This window comes from Hoplias malabaricus, chromosome 1 (assembly GCF_029633855.1).
Source record: "Hoplias malabaricus isolate fHopMal1 chromosome 1, fHopMal1.hap1, whole genome shotgun sequence".
Taxonomy (NCBI): Eukaryota; Metazoa; Chordata; class Actinopteri; order Characiformes; family Erythrinidae; genus Hoplias; species Hoplias malabaricus.
Window position 1 is genome coordinate 43,692,907 of NC_089800.1, and position 21,156 is coordinate 43,714,062.

The 21,156-nt window shown below is 37.8% G+C and overlaps 1 protein-coding gene across 1 annotated transcript in view; it reads left to right on the forward strand.

The window, feature by feature from the left end:
- timm50 (translocase of inner mitochondrial membrane 50 homolog (S. cerevisiae)) overlaps positions 1–21,156 on the forward strand; it is a 30,091-nt gene that overhangs the window by 1,074 nt on the left and 7,861 nt on the right. Inside the window, exons 2-7 of the mRNA XM_066678164.1 lie at positions 757–919; positions 2,779–2,810; positions 13,192–13,213; positions 17,082–17,140; positions 17,226–17,345; positions 19,179–19,283. Of these exons, the coding sequence (XP_066534261.1) occupies positions 757–919; positions 2,779–2,810; positions 13,192–13,213; positions 17,082–17,140; positions 17,226–17,345; positions 19,179–19,283 (501 nt within the window). The remainder of the gene's footprint in view (positions 1–756; positions 920–2,778; positions 2,811–13,191; positions 13,214–17,081; positions 17,141–17,225; positions 17,346–19,178; positions 19,284–21,156) is intronic.

The window sequence follows — 21,156 nt, forward strand, 5'->3', positions numbered from 1 at the left end:
GTCACCAGATTTTGGATCTAGAGAATGATCAGTATCCTTTAATTTTGGTTACATTCCTTTGTATAAGCTTTGGAATACCTGTTTTCTTTTGGGTTTGGCATTAAATGTTTGATAGGTTGTCAGCATAAAGCAGTTTTAAGGGGTCACAAGAGGAAAATAATTATTTTAATATATGTACTTTTATACACAATACACTCTACAGTGTGTGTAGTTCATAAATGGAACCAAAGTGGCTAAATAGCTGGTTATAAGAATATAAACCTTGATTATTTTCAGTGGAGGCTCAATACAGACCAGATAAAGTGACCTCTTGTGTAATTCTAAGGGTTAAAGAAAGGTTGGAACATTGTCATGTAGAAGGAATGAAGTTACAGCTGTGTTTTTAGTCCATAAAATAAGCACATATTACATAAGGGGTCCTGTGGGAGGGGAAAACAAAATCAAGAAAAGCACAGGACATGGTTCTTTTAAGTTTAGTGATGTCACTGCTCCTCTAAAGTGATGCTGACATGTGGGACACTGCAGTGTTGATGTTGGGAGCATGTGGCTAAGGTTCTTAGCAGGACTGTGATTAGTGTAAGGATCTGACTTCTGTTTGACAGGGTTAGGCTTACGGTGATCCCTTCAGTGTTTATACATGTAAAAACTAAATTGAACATTATCAGTCAGCTCAAGGACACACGAGTCATTTGAGGAAGACTCAGAAATCATAGTTTGGAGTTTGATTTTGAAGCTGTTCTGATGATTCATTCATAGGGCCAGCCTCCTCATGAGGGGGAAGGCTCCTCTGACCAAAAGCGAGAGGACCAAAATGAGGACAAGAAACAGAAAGAAAACACAGCATATGCTAAGAAGATGGTCCTTCGCCTTGCAGGGCTTATGGGACTGGGCGGAGCAGTTGGTGTGGTGTACATATTCGGTGAGTAAATCCTCTGGCTCTTGTTCTGGGATGAGGTCTCAAGCATTTGACTTAATAGGCTTGACAGGATATAAAGAGAAGAGCATTTTCACAGAAGGCTTTTGGATTATTAGAAGCTGTATCTTTAGATGTGGCTGAAAGCTACTGATTTTTTTTCTTTTTTTGCTTCAGATGACAGTAAAGATCTCCTAATTGACATAAAAATGTTTTATTACCTAACAAGCAAGCAAAATTTATAAGTACGTCTTATGACTTTTTTTTTATATAGAGGATGAACAGTGATATTGGAGATAATTTTGTTACCACTTATTTTTTTTTTTAAATGGCTATGACCAATATTTCAAAAATAATATTTGATTAACTGTTACGTGCTACTCTGAAGGGGACTGGAGAATGTATGGCAGTTATTTCCAACCAAGGATATTGGAGAAACTGCAGGTTTCGTCCGGGCTGTGGAACTATGGATCAACTCTTTACTTTCTCACAGATGATTGAGGGTGTGTGAGAGTATAGTACTCCACTCTACACATTCTTTGTAGATTTGGAGAAGGCGTATGACCATGTTCGCTGAGAGATTCTGTTGGAGGTGCGTCGGGAGCATGGGGTGCCAGCGTAGCTCCGGTGAGCCGTATGTTTCTTGCACTATCACAGTTTGAGTACTGTTTGCAACCTCGGCAGTCAAGCTTGTTCAGTGTGGACATTGGATTCTATCAGGGCTGTGCCTTTTCTCCACTCCTGTTTTTGATATTCATGGACAGTGTGACAATAAGAATGCCTCCTGCACGCCTCCCACTGGAGATATATCAGGCACGTTCAACTGGGAGGAGACTCCAGAGTTGACACTGGACATGCTGGAGGGATTATATCTGGGAATTATTTGTGGGAAACAGCTGGGAATCCCCCAGAAGGAGTAGATGGAAGTTGTGGGGACAGAGATACCTGAGCTTCTTTGCTCACCCCGTTGCCATGACACCCTGAAATGGATTAAGCGGTAAAAATTATGATGATGGTGGTGATGCTACTCTGATATCTTCATTGTATATGTTTAGCTGCTTTTACATCCAGTATAAAAAGTATTACATTTCACTGCAAAGCCACTGTAATTAATGCATCTTCTGAACATTTATGTATTGACCCATTATTCCCATGTGAGTTCAGCCCTCTCTTTAATATAAAAGTAAAGTTCTAGTGAAACCACATATTTTAAATGAGATTGTTAACATATGCAGCCCTGCAATGGACTGGCACCCTTTTCCAGGTTTCCCAATGCCCCACAAACCTGATCAGGATAATATGGTTACAGATACTGAATGAGTGAAAGAACAAACACATGTATAATTAGTATTTGAAATTCACACTTACTGATGGTTCTCAAATGGTTCTTTATTAAAAAATGGTTCTAAATAGAACCCTGATCACTTAAGGAACCTTTTTCATCACATTGCATTATGAAAAAGGTCCTTCCGATTGATGGAGAATGTGCTATAGATGTTTCTATATAGCACCTTTTAGGAAGAAAGGGATTTATAAGGCACCAAAAAAAGGTTCTTCAAGTGTTCAGGGTTCTAAACTATTCTTTATTAAACCGTTTCCTTTAATAGCCCTTTTAGAGCCTTAATTTTTAAGTGTGTATGTAAAATATTATTGATTAGTCATGACCTATTTAGGGTTTATTTATGATTTAGACATGATTTTTTTTAAAGAATTTTTTTGTGTGTTTTATTCATATTGGTGCTTATAGTGTGTTTGCTAAATGTTGCGTTTTACTGGTTACTTATTTATTTATTTATATATATATATATATATATATATATGAAAGATTACTAAATGTTGACTGACATTTTTCTTTTATTTTGCAGGTAGTAACTCACAGGATGAACAAGGAAATAAGGTAGGCACAGTTTTGCAGAAAATGTACTTTTATTTATACTCAAATGCAGAGTGACTAATTCTGAAATGTTACAATGGCAGGTAAATGTGGTGTTAAGTTGTGGATAAAGATTTACAGAAGACTCAAAACAACTTAGAGTCATACACTACACAGATTGAACAGACACAAACAAAATGAACTCGTGCAGCCTCACACAAACCTGAGAACTATTCTGTTACTAAGACAGATGTATGTTGTTGGTTGGGCATGGACATTTCAGTCCTCATTGTGGGGGCCACTGGTTGTCCTGCCTGGCATCTCTGAACTGCATAACAGTCATAAGGAGACTGTAAACAGCTGTAAAAATGATCAATCCCACTCATCTTGCTTGTTTCCATGCAGCCTATGTCATCTGAAGTTTGTTTTTTCTAAATGTAGTGGCTGAAAACAGAACTCATTTGCAGAAATTTTGAATGGAAACTCAGCTACAGTTTTTATAACACTTTTTTGACCAGCTTTAATGTGTTAGGATTAAAAGCAGTATGTTGTGCTGTGGTTGGTAGTGTGCTGTAGGGTTTTGAGGCACACTTCATCACCTATGCTCTCTAATAAATCCTGCCTTGCTCATGCTAAGATAAAAGTTACAAATGGCGAGTTAAGAACTGTCACAAACAGAGGGCACACTTCTCAGCTCAGTGTAAATTAGGTTATAGTGATCTTGAAGGGCACACTTCTCACACTTCCTAAGGTGAGACTCATTTGTAGGTTAGGACCACTTCAAAAGGCACACTTCACAGAGAAGTGCAGTGTCTGAGGAGATGAGCGGAGTGTGCCGGGGCTTGTGGTGTTGGATCTCATACCTGCCTTCCTTCCCATATGCAGTAGCTGTGTGTTATGCTAATCAGATGTGACAGGGGTGTTCGTCCTGCTCTAAATTTAACTGCTTTTCTTTAGAATAGTCTGGACTAAATTCCCACACTGTTTATATGTGATTTATTTTAGATGTATAACAGGGGACTGTAGGTGAAAGCAGATTGCTGTTAATGGAGTAGTTGTTACCATTTTTGAGTACAGCAATATTTAATTTTCCTGTGATTCACCTGGAAACATATGTTAAGTGACACAGCTACACAGATCAGCCACAATATTAAAACAACTGACAGGTGAAAAGAATGAAATAACTCAACAGTATAGCACTATTTCATCTTGGCTCAATGTGTTGAAAGAAGAAAAACTGTTACTTTGACAAGGGTGAGAAACATGAAGGGGATGTGTTTTTCAGTGGTTTTAATTTTGTGGCTGCTATGTGTGCACAAATGTGATTTATTTATTTATCCCCCCCCCTTATACTAGGGTTGTATGATGATATTTGAAATGTGCTGGTACTGGCAGATAATTATATACAAACGTCCTGCATATAACAGAAGTCTAGATTTGTCAGAGGTTTTATGTACTCTTTTACACAAAGAGTACATAAATTCGAGAAGCAGCATACAAATTCCATTTTCAAAAAGTGTGGGACCTTCTGTAAAATGCTATTAAAACATGATTATTTATTTATATATTTATTTATTTTATTTTTTTAAATAATCCCTTGAATCTTTAACTGGCAAATGTCCAAAGAAAAGATTTCCATAATTTCACTGACCAACTTGATTGGGTTTTGTGTATACATAAACACATTCAAAATTCGATGCCCGCAACGCACTCCATAAAAGTTAGGACAGGGGCAGAACAAGAGTAAAAATATGTCCATGTAGGTAAAGACAAAAACAGGGTTTGAGTGTGAGCTTTAAGGCCTCAGATGGCATTAAATTGTAAGACCATGGTGTGTTTTCTGTGCTAATGACAAAAGGTACCATCCAGACTGTCCTCAGTAATAAGTGCCAAAGCCAGCATCTCTCATAGTATGAGTGGTTCATTGTCATTGACCTTGAATATCCACATGAGCACATTCTCATGTTTAATGAGATGTTAATCCTCACTGAAAATTAAATCAGTTTGTGTTGCTTAATAATGGAACAAAAGTTACAACACTTTTTTATCTCTTTCAAAGGAATTGCTTCTCAGCTGTGTGTGACTGATTTAGTGAATAGAGGTGTGGGCTTGGGAAAGTAGTGACTTCAAAGTCTACCTAGCCCAGATCCCTCTGTGGGAAAGCCTCTTCAACTCTATTTGCAGCACAGAAGTCATCTTGAATGGGCACACTTCTCAAGTAAGTGTGGCCTCACTCGAGACTGGTATAGACTTTAATAGACCCTGTGGTGCTTGATCACACACCTCATTCTCTAGATCTGAAGGGCTGAGAGTAGGAGACCTTGTGATCAGGCAGAACCTTCATCCTCTTCCTGTATTGTAAACATTTACAGCCCCATGGATGGTTGCCTACAAATACAACCAAGGCCACTTATGCTAAAAGTTAGCTCAAAATCTAATAGGCCTCAGCGACTCAAGCCATGTTCATTTCACTTTCTGTGTGAGTCTATGTACCCTTCTTTTGTATCATCAAAATGTGGAAAGTACTTGTTCTGTTTTTTGCAGGACTAGGCGAATTTAAAAAAAATAAATAAATAACGCCAGACTTGGAATGTAAACCATTAAACTGTTGTTAAATAAAGACTTTTTTTGTTTGTTTTTCTACAAAAATATCATCATATAAACAGTAAACCAGGCTAAAACATGAACATGTTCTAATACTAGCACCCAGAAATCTAATTTGGAGCCAGTATTAATCTGCGCTTTAAATGTGGTGTACATTTCAAAGGGCAAACTTTCACAGCTCTGAAGGTGAGAGCCTGATTTGGCTAATAACATTGTCTTCAAAGTACACACTTCCCAGAGCCTCTCTGACATGTGGCATGTGCCTGGCGTTAGGTGTGGGCTCGGGAAGACCACCTTGTCTCACTTTTCCACACTACTGATCAGAAAGTCACTTGTTCTGAGACGTCTTAGGAGGCAGATGGGAAGTGTGCCAGGCCTTTTGCTTGAACTGTGGTCTGTTTTCTGTGCTAATTGTGGTTCAAGTGTAAAAGAGGAGACAGAAACTCTTTCCCTGGATGTGTCATTGTTACTAATTTTATGTCGTAAAACATGTTTTGGTCATGTACACTTATTCACTGATATGTTGATCTTTTGTGTTCTATGATGAATTCCACATTTACTCTGATTTTGCTGCTATTTGGTGAGGTTGCTTTTATGGATCCTTATTATTTTGTCTGTCAAGCACATGGGTAATGTCAAATAACAGTCAGGGTGAATTGTTCAGAGCTGTTATAAATGCAGAATAAATGATAAGAAATATGAATACTAGAAATATAATAACTAGACGCAAAGTTTGAGAGTGTACTTCTTGGAAAATATAAATGTGTGTGTGTGTGTATATATATATATATATTTATTATTTTTTATTAAATAATCAACGCCAAATTTTGGTGTCTGTATAAAATCCTGTGAAACAAGCGTTATGAAATAAACTTAAAACAAAACAATAAACGTAAGCAAATAACATTGTCACCACATTATGCTGCCATAGGATTTAAAAGATGTGAAATCCAAAGTATTTTTTAAAATACATTTTCATTAAATGTCTGTAGTGATGTGAGAGAGAGAAAAATGTAGACTTTGCTACTAATGTCTGTTTTGGTCAGGAAGGGTCTTGACAACAGCAGTTTCAGTCTAGCAGGTTTCAGGCCAGTGGCACTGAAAACATTCACAGTAGGAAAGCGCTACTCTGTCATGTCGATAGTATAACTGGCTGTATTATCGCAATTCATATAACAATTTCAAGAAGGAAAGTCGTTGTCTGTATACAAGACAAGTGTTGCAGATGCTGTGATATATTTTCCTTGTGACTGTACATATGCATTCAAATACGATGGTGAGTTTTAGCTTAAAACTTTGTGAGGCAGTTAAGTTTTAGTCTGAAACATACAATGTAACATTAGGACAACACAAAATTCTAATAAATATATTAGAAGAAAAAAAAAAAAAAAAAAAAAAAAAAAAATATATATATATATATATATATATATATATATAAAACAAACCCACCTACCAAAACATTGAGCATGTTGATTAGCCTAACATTAACAAACTGTCAGTGCACCGGCCTGAAACGGCTAGAATGAATCTGCAGCTCTATGGCTCTGCAGAGAGATATTGTTTTGTCTTTGGTCAGTGTGCTTCATCAAGTCTCGTCCTGGATGTTTTAGACATGGTTTTTGTGAATGTGGGTATCTCACTGAGACGATCATTATAAACGTCTCTCTTCTTCCGGAGGCTGACTTGTAAAGGCACACTTCTCAGCTAATGTGTAAGAGTGTGCCAGTCCTTTAAGTGTTAACCAACATCTGATCTTGTCGATGGCTCTGTGATAAAAGAGGGCGGGAGAACAGTGCCCTTGGTGTGTTCCTGCCTGGCACCCAGTGATTCTGGGTAACTGTCAGATACCCTAAACAGGGTGAAGGAGTTATAGAAAACGAATGAAGTTTTGTTTTTTGAAAGCTTCTAATGATTAATGTTATAAATTCTGTATTTTATTGTATGGCTCTGTTAAATTATTTTGGATATATAATACTGTATATTTTGCCTTGCGCCCAATGATTCCAGGTAGGCTCTGGACCCCCCGCGACCCTAAATTGGATAAGCGGTTACAGATAATGGATGGATGGAATACTGTATATTTTTTACATGTGAAAATAGAACAGGACTATCCTAAAAGTCTTTGATGTACCTAATCATTTTTATAAATGTTTTATAAACAGTAATGGCAAGCTATTGAATAGTGGTGAAGGTTGTGCTTTCATTTCAGCTTTGACTCTAGTGTTTGTCCAGCACTGATGCTGTAAGGTCTTTGTAGGTGTGAAGGACACACTTCTCAGCCAGCTGCTATCTTTGTGGCCTGTTTAACTTTGGCAGGGTGTGAAGTCTGAGCAAAAGACACGCTTCTTGTGTGTAATGACCCCGTTATCTGCCTTTTGCTGTAACTCTGACAGTTGTGAGCTGGTGTGAGACGTGGAGTGTGCCGAGTTGCAGAGTGCCGTACTGCACACATCCAGCCTTTAATTGGAGAGCAGTGGCTGAGGTGAGGTCCTGGGAGCAGGATCTGCACACTGTTCTCAAGCTTCTACTGTTCTGTGGTCAGAAATTAGACCTGCATCATTTCCAGTGGTGCTGCATCCTTCCTGATTTAAATGGAAGCATAATTATTTTTGAGGTAATTGTTGCAAATCATTATTGCCAAATTTAAATTTGGGGGGGGGGAAATCCTGTGTTTGACTTGGGTCTTGACCTACAAATGCCTGTAGGAACTATAGTCAACTGATACATTAAGCCGAGTTTTTCTGCGTAAAGTGGCACAGTGGTGGTTTTGTGGCTTTTAATTTGCAGAGATTACCATATAGAACATATTTAATACTATTATAGTTTAAAATACCTTGACTTTTCATTTTCATGTAATTTCTCCGCATATTACATTCAGCAAAAAAGTAGTAGTTTTGCATTAAAATATATGTACATGGAGATTAATCATGTTTTCATTTAGAAAATCTATATTCATGATGAATCCTTAGGACACGAATATAAATGTAGATATGTATAATAATTGCATCAGGATCATAATTACATCAGGTTGTTATCCAGGTCAGTGCCTTATGTTTTCTGTATGTGAAGACGTTACCCTCTTAGATGGCTTTTCTCTCCAGGGTCAAATCCATATAATAATACAATAATTTTCTTAAGAATTCAGATTTGATTGGGAACTTTGGATTAGTTACAGTAATTCCCAGCTCATTGAAACTAGAAGGCACGTTCAATTTGCTGGAGACACTTCTTCGATCTGAAATGTTCAGCGATAAGAGCCACGAGGTGGCATGCATTATCTGCAACTTGTCTGAAGACGCAGGTTATGTCCTGACCACCAGGTGGCAGATGTGGAGTACAAATGCCTTTGCATACCATTTGTCATCTGTAATTATTCAGGTTTGTCTACAATTTGTCTTCCAATCTAAACACAGGCTCAGGGCCCAGAGCACTGGGTCAGCTAGGAGATTGCGCTAGTGCAGTAGTAGTAGTGCATTGCTTATGTATTTATGCTATTTTTCCTGTGTTTAAATTAGTCTAATTTGCTGGCTCTACTTATAAAACTTCTCTGCTTGACAAGATCTTTATTAAACTTTGCATTTTGAGAACAAACAGTGTTTTCTTTGTAAGTGATTCAGACGTATTTACTCAGTTTTTAACCTAGTTTTCTGATTAATCAAAAATGGCTTTTACAGGAAGAACTTTTCTCTGTGATGCTTCCTTGGCACTTGGAGTTACTCTAGAACAGATTTTTTTTTAAATAATTTATTGACTAATATCGTTTTGGTTTATGAAGATTGAGTGATAACTGATTTGTAATCTGTGGAAGATCAATATAGACTCACCAATCAGCCATAACATTATGAACGCCTCCTTGTCTTAGCTTCGTTTACCATAGAGGAGCATTTAGTAATTTTACAATTGCAGAATGTAGTCCATCTGTTGCTCTGCATACTTTTGTTTGGCCTCTTTTGCATTAATTTTTTTTTTGTCCTTCAATTGTAATGTGACTCATTCTGAGCCAGAACATATAATGATTGTGGCAATAGGAGCGACATGATTTTGGGCAAAGTTTTAAAAAAAAAAAAGTTGGGACATTGGTTTTCTCTCTCACTCCAGAATCACTTTCATAATGTTATTGCTACTTCACTCCACCTTGATTGTCACTGCTGGAATGAGAATATACCACCAACCAAAAATATACAGCCAACAGCGTCCTCTAGACATTCTCCAGTGACCACCCATGGACTAGAGAAAAAATAACACAGACTGTGCAGCAACAGATGAGCTACTGTCTCTGACTTTACATCTACAACATCCATCGAGGTAGGAGTGTATACAGAGAGGACAGTGAGCGGACACAGTGTTTTATAACTCAAGCAGTGTTGCTGGGTCTGATCCACTTGTACCAGCACTACTCGCAATAAAACACCTCCATGGCATTGTCACTGCAGCGCTGAGAGACTCGCCACTCAGTTATACATGCTCTGTGGGGTCCTGACCATTGAGAAACAGGATGAAATGGGCAAACAAAGTATGCAGAACAACAGGGGGACTGTACTCTGTAACTGTGTAGAAAGGTGGTCATTGTGTTGTGGCTGAATGGTGTACATGACCTGCCATCTATCGGGGGGCTGCTGATTTCACCCCCCACACCCCCCCTGGCTGTTACTGTACAGGGAGGCTTGGGTTTTTTCCCTGTGCTCTTGGTCTCTTGAGAGGTCCAACCAGCCAGCATGTGGCATTCTCCCCTGCTGGGGAGGGGTGGACCCCTACAAGGGTCCCTCCAGGCAGATGCAGCTGAATATTCATCAGCTTGGTTGTATATCTCACTACTGATTGATGGGCCGGTGTGGCGCTCTGCTAATGGTTGGAGAATACAAGGAGAGGAGAAGCTTTAGACGTTAACGAATCTATTGGTTTACATCAGAATTTCTAAAAGGATAATTTGGGGCTGGATTCTGACCGGCATCAGGTGCAGTTTTGATTTTAGCCCAATTATTTGGCCAAGCCTCATTCTGCACTAAAAGGCATCTTAAGACTTTTTGTACTCTTTTTATATTCTTTGTTTTTCATAAGCTGCCAGTAAATGGCAGACTGCCTATATTTGCTTATAACCTTTGCTCGCCATTTGCATGATCACTGCTTTACACTTTCTTACTCTTTGTTCTTTGCTTGGATGGGCTTTTCAGCAGTAGCAGTAATTTATCAATGAAAGTGACCGTATCTAATGCAGCACCTATTTTACATAGGAAAGAAATAAAAGCCCCTCTGTAAAACGTACATTTCCTAGAAATGTGTTGATTGATCACTGTTTCATATCATGTTGGTTCACTTCAGCTATGTCAATGACTTTTCAGAATACACGATCAACTGTAACATTGACTTCCTCCTTGTTTCGACTCACTGTCCAAACTAAGGTCCACTGACCATGCTGGTGTTAGTGTGTGTTGCGGTGTGGTCAGTGGAACTCAGATAATGGATAGTGAGTGTAGAAAGGTCATTGTAATACTATGGTTGATCTTGTAAATGGCTACTTCCACAGATTTATCTCTCCTCACTGTCCAGCTCAGCTCGGAAGTCTGTCTTAAAGTTCAGTCCATTACAAGAACTTTGTAAATATATGCATCACGCACTTTGTTTTAGTTTGTAAAGTGCCTTTTTTTCAGTGATATCCTTTAACGCTGCGTTTCTTGTTGTCTTTACCAAATAATTGAATTTATTGTTTAACTATGTAAGTGTAGATGTTTACATCCTAGGGGCATTTCCTGATAATGATTACTCTTAGCTAATTACAAAAAATTTTTAAGAAAGACTTGCCTTTTTAACAGGTTTCCCAAAAGCCTTCTTGGTCTCCAATTTCAAACAAGTTTTAAGTAGTTCTACATCTGCGCATGTAAAGCACCACCAGTCAAAAACGGAAGCACTGTTTTGCACATGTTTTCACGTTATATCACAAAACTATCATTAGAAAGTAATCATGAAATCAACTAAGGATTTGCACTACTGTTATTAAACAAAAACATAAACAACATTACACATGCTATTTCTTACACTCTCAGAAAAAAGGTACAGACACATTATTGTCACTTTATTACAAAGTTATAAATGTAAATTTTAAAGCGCAGCAGTTTTTTATTAAAGGCATACAATTAACCCCTCGTGTCAGTCCAGAAACAGCTCAAAGGGAATTTTACCCAGAATGAACTCAGTTCAAAAAAATATAGAGGATAAGCAAAAATGGGAGGAGATTGTACAGCCACAATGTTCAGCACAATTTTGCTATGTTTTTTTGTGTAAAGAACAGAGGTGTTAATTTCCTGCTGCTACAATTATTACTACCACATTGAGGAAAAAAAAATACTTGAATTTATTTCATTTAAATGTATATGTCAACAAATATTCCCCTTCAATTAAGTTAAAATATTTTTTATGTAAATGAAGTTACTTAAACACTAAAAAAAAAACAAAAAAAAACACTATATGCACGTATGCTCAATCACTTTCTAATAGTAAGAGCTACATAATTCAAGCTAGTAGATTAGATCTTTTTTGCAGTTGGTTGTAGTATATTGAATATAATTACCTTTTCAAATTACCTCTAATTTTTTATATATAAATAAATAAATAAAATTTGGTAGAACTACCTTATAATGTACTACTGAATATGAGTAGCAGTCACCGTTCTACAAAACTGTCTGCAACTTATGTGCAAAATCAAGGTTCTTGTTTGAGAACTGTACCCTGCTTGCTGATTTCATCCATGATGATAGGCCGATGATGTTTCAGGTCTTCAAAACTTCGTAAAGAGCAATATATTGCTGGAATTATCATATCCAAAACGACAGATGCCTAAACTCTCAAACACCTGTGCTGTATTAACAGCAATGTGAGTCATTTCCAGTATGAGGCCATTTGGCTATAGTTTGTTTATCATCTTTCTAAGAGATAAATATGTGGGGTAGTTTCCCAAACCGGAACCTAGATTACAACAGTGATTTCATTATTATTTGTTCAAGTTTTATCACTTGGACAATTCAGTCGAAGTATATGCTTAATCAATGTCCAGGAAGTCTACATTTAAGACACTTAGCACAGCAGGGAAGTGTGGCCCTGACATTTGTCATTTTTATTTAGATTTAGGCCACTTTTTGTATTTGGTACTGAAATCTAATCCATATCTAGTCTGGTGAAATGTAGCTATGTCTGTACAGTTTTTGTCAGTTCATGGCAACATACCACAAAATTTACACTGCTGGATGGAAAAAACAGACAAATTCAGTGTCCAAATTGGAATGGAAATGGACCATTTCAAAGCAATTTTATTCAAAGATTGCATTTTTTCATAAAAAGGAATATAGGTCACTTTTGCCTGCTGTATAAACTTGTCTTTAATGTCAAAAATTGACACACCACCTCTTCTGTATGGTGCACACTTCACTAACATTGACTTTCAGTTATGCACACACGGCTTTTATAATCTCCATAGAAGTGTTGCCAGTAGAATGAGATGCCTCGTGTTTCACGTACGCCTAAGGACAATATTCTCAATGTCAGGGGGTCATTGGACAGTCTGGTGGCATTCTCAGCATCCCAGGCGGTTCCATCTGATGAAAACTTTATTCTTACTGAATGACTGGACTTTAATAGCTGTATTGTTTTTCCACAGTTCTTGAAATAATAATGTTTATTTAGGTTAGTGTGTCTAATTTGATTTACGTTAATTTTGTGTGGTTCATGCATACAGTCAATTAGGCCTCAGTTGCACACATCTCCAGCACTATTTCCTGTTGCCTAATCTTTTCGCTCTTTGTTTTCCCAGATTCCAGATGAGTTTGATAATGGTAAGTTAGATCTTTTCTCAGTTCTCAGTATCCATTTGGTTTCTTCTGTTATTTGCTAATACACCAAGACATGTTGAAATGGCTCAGTTTATGAAGGGAACCGATTGTGCTCTTGCCTCCTATTGCAGTAAACAATAGAATGAGTCATTTTTAAAAGTATTTTAACTTTAAATATTTTTTTGTGTTCACTGCTTCTGGTAAATGGCTCACGTGCAAATTTAGCCATCAAGTTGTATTATTTTAAATAATTAATTGGAATGGTTATTTGTCAGCAATAGTTATTTAGAGAAGGTGTCTGTAAATCGGTAATATTATGTGAGCTTAATATCTGAGAATCACCCCTTTTTTACACACTGTATTGTGACTTGTTCTGTTCCATTGGACTTGTTTACTCCACGATCTATGAAATACAGATGGACGGTGTACTATTGTAAGTGGTTTTAATTATGGTTACAGAGAAAGATATGCACAGGAAAGACCATGAATTGAGAGCAGAGGAGGCAGCATTGTTGCTGTAGAACATTGTTGTGGTAACAAAAAGCCAGCTGTGCTTTTCTGACCACACTGAGTTCAAACGAGATAGTTAGCTACAGTTTTGGGAACGGCGCGAATTCTTAGAGCTGTAATAATTGCGTAATTAAGTGCGCACGTGCCCGTATGTGTTTTCCCTGGTGCATACACAGCACCATAGATTTATAACCTCTGAGCTTAGAGTCCTTGTGTCCAACACCAAAGCATCTAATGTCATAACGAAGGGTGATGATTACTTTAGGGACCATGGAGGAGCGTCTCCTCCCTAAGGGGAGGGGAAAGCAGAACTAGTTGCCTCCTGGTCTCTCTTTCGACCTCCCTCCCACAGCAGAAGGCCAGCGGTCAGATATACGCTGAGCCCCTCAGTACAGTCCTTGGGGAGGCAGGAGCGAGGGAGCTGGTTGGCAAATAAGTGTCCATCTGAAAACCTTGTAGCCCTGCCAAGTGATGGTATTCTCCTCAAACATGCATATGTATGGCCTACATGCGTAAGCCCCTATGCTTAATCAAAAGCTGCATTACTGGGTTGAGCAACATGTCAAGTTCTAACAAGTCACCGTTTTGTGAAGGGAGTTTGCTTTTGGGTGACAGACAACTTCAACAAGTAACTGTTACTCTGTGACTGATCCTGTTTTAGTGGCATGGATAAGTGTGTGTGTGTGTGGTGTTTGTTGTTTTTCCTCTTTTTTCTTTTTTTCCCTTTTTCTTTCTTCTCCCCCTCTCTCTCCCCCTCTCAGACCAGTATAGTTCAAAACAGCACAATTTTTCTGGTTCTGTCTGGATGGCCTGCCCTCTTATTCACCCGTGATGCTAGCCAATACATGCATCTGTTAGCTAATAAAACAGAATAGGGCAAAATTCACTTCCAAGCATGTTGAGCTGTCCAGTGACATTGTGTTAGCGGCAGTTTCATTTCTCTCTAAGGAGTATAATATAGCCTCCATCCTTCCAGCTTGGTAGCACTGTGTGTTTGGGCACATTACAACATAGCGAAGGCTGCTGAAGAAGTATGCAGTCCTCCCAAATTATTTCTTTTGACACAGCTCCAAAACATCTAAACCCACTCTGCATCCAGGTTTTTATTAAGGATGCACAGATGTATCAGTGAGGTTTAGGATATCATATGCAATTTATTAATTTCAATTTTAACTTTCCTGTGTAGATTGATGCTGGGAATAGATGCTTATGACTTCAGTTTTCAGTCTGAATTTTTCTAAATGGAACCCCAGAAAGTCATGCTTAAAGATTTATTAAGGGAAAAATATTGAGTGGCTTCTGAGTAAATTTGTATTTGTTTATGCTAAATTATTACTCTTTTTCCCTGAGTGGTACCTACTCTACTCTACTCAGCTGTAAATGCTTTTTGGTTCCTGGTAACTGACTGGTTTTCCACTACTACACCACCCCTCCCCCAAACTGTAGCCAGTGACGTTGCAAAACACTGTCTCTAACAGGAACTGCAGGGTTTGTGAACCACAACAACAGCAGCGATAACATTTAAGTGCTGTTTACTCATTCTGCATTCCCTTTTATTTATTTATCTGTGGTTGGGGGACTGAACACAGCTCTGCACGGCAGTTGAGACAGATCAGAAGAGTTTTTTTTGTCATTCCTTATGGCCCCTTCCAACTCGAATAATTCTCTCTCAGCCACAAATACAAAGAGGGTTTGAATTTCTAAAGTCCAGGGCAAAATAATACAAGCTCTTTGTGAGAGCCAGACAAAAACATTATTATGATTATTATTATTATTATTAATATTATTAAGATGTGGAGATTTTACAAATGGTTAGTTTGTGCTGGAGGTCTGCATTTCATTGTGATTGACAAGACACTTTGGCCATTCAGTACTCTGCAAGGTCACGTCAGTTGGTACTACAAGAGGGGCACATAAACGCTAAAATAGTACCCGGTTCCAGGTGCCACATAAGTCTAATGGAAAAGCAGGAAAACCCAGTAGATTCAAGTAGGTACCATGCAGGACAATCTTGTCCTATACCCTTGGCTTTTTCTGAGGCTGGTCACATTTTTACCTCAGGTGCATTTGTTTACATCAACAGTGTGTATCACTTAGCCACAGGTGCCCTCAAGCTTCACAAAACCAAAACAAATGAAGGTCAGGCCGCGTGTTGACCAAAGGCCTGCATGTGGCTGTAAGTCCAGAGGGTGTTGGGTTGTCATCCTGCATTGCACCAGAAGACTGGTCGTATCCACCAACCGTTTTTCACATCAAGACAACAGCGATTTGATGGCATGGGGATAAAGGAAAAGGGATAAAACCACAAGCTTCCCAAAAAAAAGGAGAGGGGAAGAAAAGCTATTGAGTAATAATGGCCTTTGGCAACCTAGCTGAGCATATGCTATCCCAGTGCTGGATTAAAGGAGGCCATTGTTGAGTCTGGGGGCCCAGTCATCGATCTTTTTCTTACTCCTTCCAACATGCGTTTCAATGGACATCCCTCCAGAGAGCTACAGACTTTATCTGGATCAACAATAGGCCTCCTCTCCATTACACTGGCAACAAGTTTAGGACAAGAAACTCTTCAAAGCTAGGGCAAAGCTTGTTTCACTGACTTTCCCTTCCTCCAAGTCCCTTCAGATCACCGTTCTTAACGGTTCTTGCAACTGTCCAATTTTTGGATTGTTCCTGACCTTTTTCGTCAAACAAAACCAGTCTTAAAGGAGTAAATATAAAGGGCCAATGATTTGTTCTGGTCATTGGTTTTTTGTTGAAGTGAGCTGCACCTTGATCAAAGAATAAAAGTGAAGATTCACCTTTATTCTCCAAACAATATTACAGGCTCTGTGTTCTCCATACTGTTTAACCCCAAGTTTCTTTAATAGAATTTCTAAATTCTATTAAGTTTTAAAGAGTTTTAAATAGCATACTCTTTTAATTATAAACCCATTTCACATGATTCTATCTATGATTTCTTAATTCTCATCAACCTTAATTTAAATAAAAAGCACTAAGAAAAAATTCCTGTGTTTACATTGACCAAGTTAATTGTATCGCATAAATACTTAAAAGATATTTGTTTTTACTGCATTCTACAAAACATAGCACATTTTCTACAAACAGGTTTGTACTACTTTTCCCCAGTCCTCATCTTATTAGTCAGGGCAGCACTGTTTCACCTTTAATGATGTTTGTTTTCCTGTATCGCATTACCAGTCTGGTATGTTTACAAGCATATGGAAATTGTTAAATCGTGGGATCAGGTTTCGTGCAGAAGTTAGTCCAATTTCTTTGCACAGTTTGCACAATTATGTTGTTTGAATTGGTTGCTACTCGCATTGTTTACTTAATTAAACCATTTTTTTCCCTTCCCATATAGATGTTCCAGTTATTCAGCAGCTCAAGAGAACATACAAGTATTTCAAAGATTACAGACAAGTGAGCAAACCTTTTTGCTATTTTTAAACAAATAAAATGTGTTCAATTGTCCTCATAAACAATTACATAATTCTCCTATCTGCAGATGATCATTGAACCCACAAGCCCCAAACTTCTTCCTGACCCACTGAAGGAACCATACTACCAGCCTCCATACACGCTGGTTTTAGAGCTTACCGATGTTCTTCTCCATCCAGAATGGTCGGTATGTCTTTTGCCTCCTTAAAAATATCCTCACGGGAGCTCACACATCAAACCAACAGCACTGGTGAAACTCTGAATCATGTTATGCAAGAAATTCTTTGCTTGTCATGCAGAGGCCTGTAGTCTAGTGAAATTGACAGTGTGGGAAAGAACCACATGCAAACTGTTAAACTGAAAAGGACATATTGCACACACACCATGTAAATTGCACATAAAAATTAAGAGCAAGGTTTTGTATTCAACCAGAAACATTTATGCAGTTATAATAGATAGAAATGTGTGGTTCATGTACATGCAAATCCCACTAATGAGTGAATGACTTTTATTCATTATTCAATGAGTTTTATTCATTGCTGACACAGGTGTTCAGTGGTGAACATGGTGTGTAAGTCCTGCATAGAAATTTAGTACAGTGGAAACCTCTACCTACGAACTTGATCCGTTCCGTGTCCCGGTTCGTTAGTGGAAAAGTTTGTTTCTCTAGTCAATTTTCCCCATTTAAAATAATGGAAAAGCAATTAATGCGTTCTAGCTCACCCCGAAAGTCATCCTTTTTGCGCTGATATATGTTTAGAAAACTCTCAAATTAGTAAAAAAATATATGTAGCATTACTAAAAATAAAAAAGAAATAAAGTTTTAAGTGGTGACATATCGCTACCTTGAAGACGTGACGACTGTCTGGAAGAGTAACACAGGCACTGGCTGTATGACGGGAGGTGGGGGGAGGGTGGAATAACGGAGAGTCGCCGGGTGAATGTGGGGAGACGAAGTGTAGATACGGCTTAACTTAGCACGAATTTCGATGTCTGCTATTTACACTAGTGCTAAATTGCTAAAACTACAATTTGCTAATGTTAAAAGCTCACTCAAGTCTGGGCACGCTGGGAGACTCGCCTATTGGGGCCAGTGGCCATTTCAAGCCGCCAGCTCGGCGGAGGCTCGGGTTCGTTTCTAGAGTCATGGTTCGTTGGTGGAGGCAAAAAATATTCAAATGCCCCGTTCGTATCTTGGAAAGTTCGTTAGTATAGGCGTTCGTTAGTAGAGGTTCCACTGTATTTCTAATAGAAGTATATTGTTGAATATCATCTAAACCAAGGCTTTAACTATTAACGTTTTAACAATCTCCTCTTAGTCTGGATCAGGATATTTTAAATTATATGAGTTAATCACAACGGGAATTGAGCTCTAAACCCAACTCATATTAAAAGCCTTCTATGTAGTGTTGTTTTATAAGTAACTTCAGTTTTTATATTTTTACATGGCTGCTGCTATTCTCGCTGTGTCAATTATTATTCATTATGACAAATGGAAAGCAATGGTCCAAAATGTCTTACAATAATATCTTATTGCATAAAGTAACATTTTAAATGTTAAGAAGATTTTAACCTTTTATTGTAAAGTTGTCCATCTGCTTGGGGCATGCCACCTGTTTGCGCCTGTACCTGTAACTCTGCTGCTCCTCCTTGCTCTATCCTGCTGCTTTGATGAGACTGAGAGACCACACTTGAGTTGCAGGTGTCACAGCCAACCCGCAACCAGGCAGCCCACTACCACCACACACCTTACGCAGGGGCTTAGATTCCTGCTGCACTTTTTTTGAAGAAAAACTTTTGTAAAACTTGACTTTGGTTGTGTCTTTGACTGACAGGTATTTTCCTTTGAAAAGTTTTATATAATGGAAAAAAAGGTTTTGTTAGAATTTTGTCAAATTGGGTTCCTTTTTTGAAATAAAAGAGAGCATTTTCTGTCCTATGGAGCTGCATAGATGTTAATTTAAGGTAATTATTCATAATTCATACATAATTTATATGTATAAATGTGTTTGTTTTCTAGTTGGCCACAGGCTGGCGTTTTAAGAAGAGACCTGGTATAGACTACCTTTTTCAGCAGCTAGCAACACTCTATGAGATAGTCATCTTCACTTCAGAAACAGGCATGGTGAGTAGCATGAGAAGCACAGAAAAAATTAATCAGGTTTCCTTGCAAATCGAACGAAAAACATGTGTAACTCTGACTTTGAATTGGGTACATTTTAAGATTTTTATTTTTATTTTTTTCTCTTTTTTTTTTCCTTTCTACATCGAAATAGGCTGTTTTTTTTATAACAGTGGTGGACAGTAACGAAGTAAATGTATTTTGTTACTGTACTTAAGTAGTTGTGTGAATAAAACAGTGACATGTCTGAACAAATCTCCTGGCTCTGCACAGCTCGTCATGCAGCACAAACCTCAAGTTCCTCCACCTAAATCCAAGTAATGAGAAATTCTGATTTTTTTTAACTGCTGTGTGTATCTGAGACTGTAAGTAATCATTTGTTTCAGTTCTTAGAACCGTTATGAATTAAAAAAATGTTTTGTACCATTTAGTTAAAGTCAACAGTGACTACTCTACTTTCATATTACATGGTTCCGTAGATGTTATTTAGTCATTCCAAAACGAGGCTGAGAATCAGTTGCAGATTTATTTAATGGTGTTTAATAATTTACAGTGTAAACAAACAAAATGCTTGAAGGGAGGTCAAAACCAGAAATATTCCAAAAATGTAATATCCTGGAAAAACTTGAAAATCAGAACTCTCTGTAATATTTTTACCTTAACATTACAGCTTCAATATTGTGATCTTTCACTGAGCTGTAATAGGAGAATAGATCCTCAGTCAATGCTAACTGCACTTTTGGAGGAGGGTGGGCACGTTTTTCCTGTGTTCCCACTCCTCCCACTTTCTGAGAGGTCTATAGGTTTAACCTTTTTATTCATTCTGTGACGTCCAACCCAATGTCTGAGGGAATCTGTCTGCAGTCTCTGGAGTTTGTCATTTTGGACTTTCTCGGGTCAACTTTATCTGCGGCCCAATCACAGTCATTGCAGTCTGCGTAGATGTAACCCTTAGTTAGTTATATTTCTGGAGAGGTGCGAGCCAGGCTACAGCATAGGATTTAGTTCGATGTGTGCCCTACAGCGTAGGTTCAATGCAGAATCATATTTTGGGCTTAATACTCAGGAGGCAGTGACCTTTGTTGGTTTGGAGGGGAAAAACCTTGGGTGTATGTAATAGTTGATATAACATTTATTGTAATTAATCTTTGGCCATTTCTGTTGTGTTCTTCAGTGTCAGACTAATTAATCACATTCTATTAAAAGACTTGGGAATCAAGAGTGACACGAGTTTTTTCACCTACAATACGTTAACTAAACATGAGTCTTGTTACAAAAATTATAATAGGACATTAGAAACATAATAAATCATGGTACTTTCGATACTTAAGTACATTTGAAGGTAAATACATTTGTGCTTTTACTCAAGTGGAGATCTACAACGAGGACTTCTACTTTTTACTGGCAGGCTAATAAAAAGTGGTGAAAGTGTTAGTCACAATGAAAAATCATTTGTTTAATTCACTTAAGTGCCTTACTGTGCTAAACAGCCAAATATTTCATTTAGACAATGTACAATAAGTCAAGTATAATTATTCTACATTTTGATATAGATGTGTAACAGCAGTTTCCGAATAAAGTTTTTATGCACTTTCCAGCCTCAGATAGTGTCTAGCTTCTGAATTTGTTTCTTACTGTTAGAGACAGCTCTGATGAGTTGTTTTGGCAAAATTGATAAAACGTTTGAAGAACTCCATGGATATTTGTTTTTTTTTTTTTTTTTTTACATGCACAAGTTCCCAGAATGAACATGACACCTGCTCATAACTTAAATTTAGGGCCTGTAAATGCTATAACAGCTGTACCTTTGACATTTTTTTCCACCTTCTACTTAAATAAAATTTACAACCAGCTTCATGATAAAGACTTGTTCTGA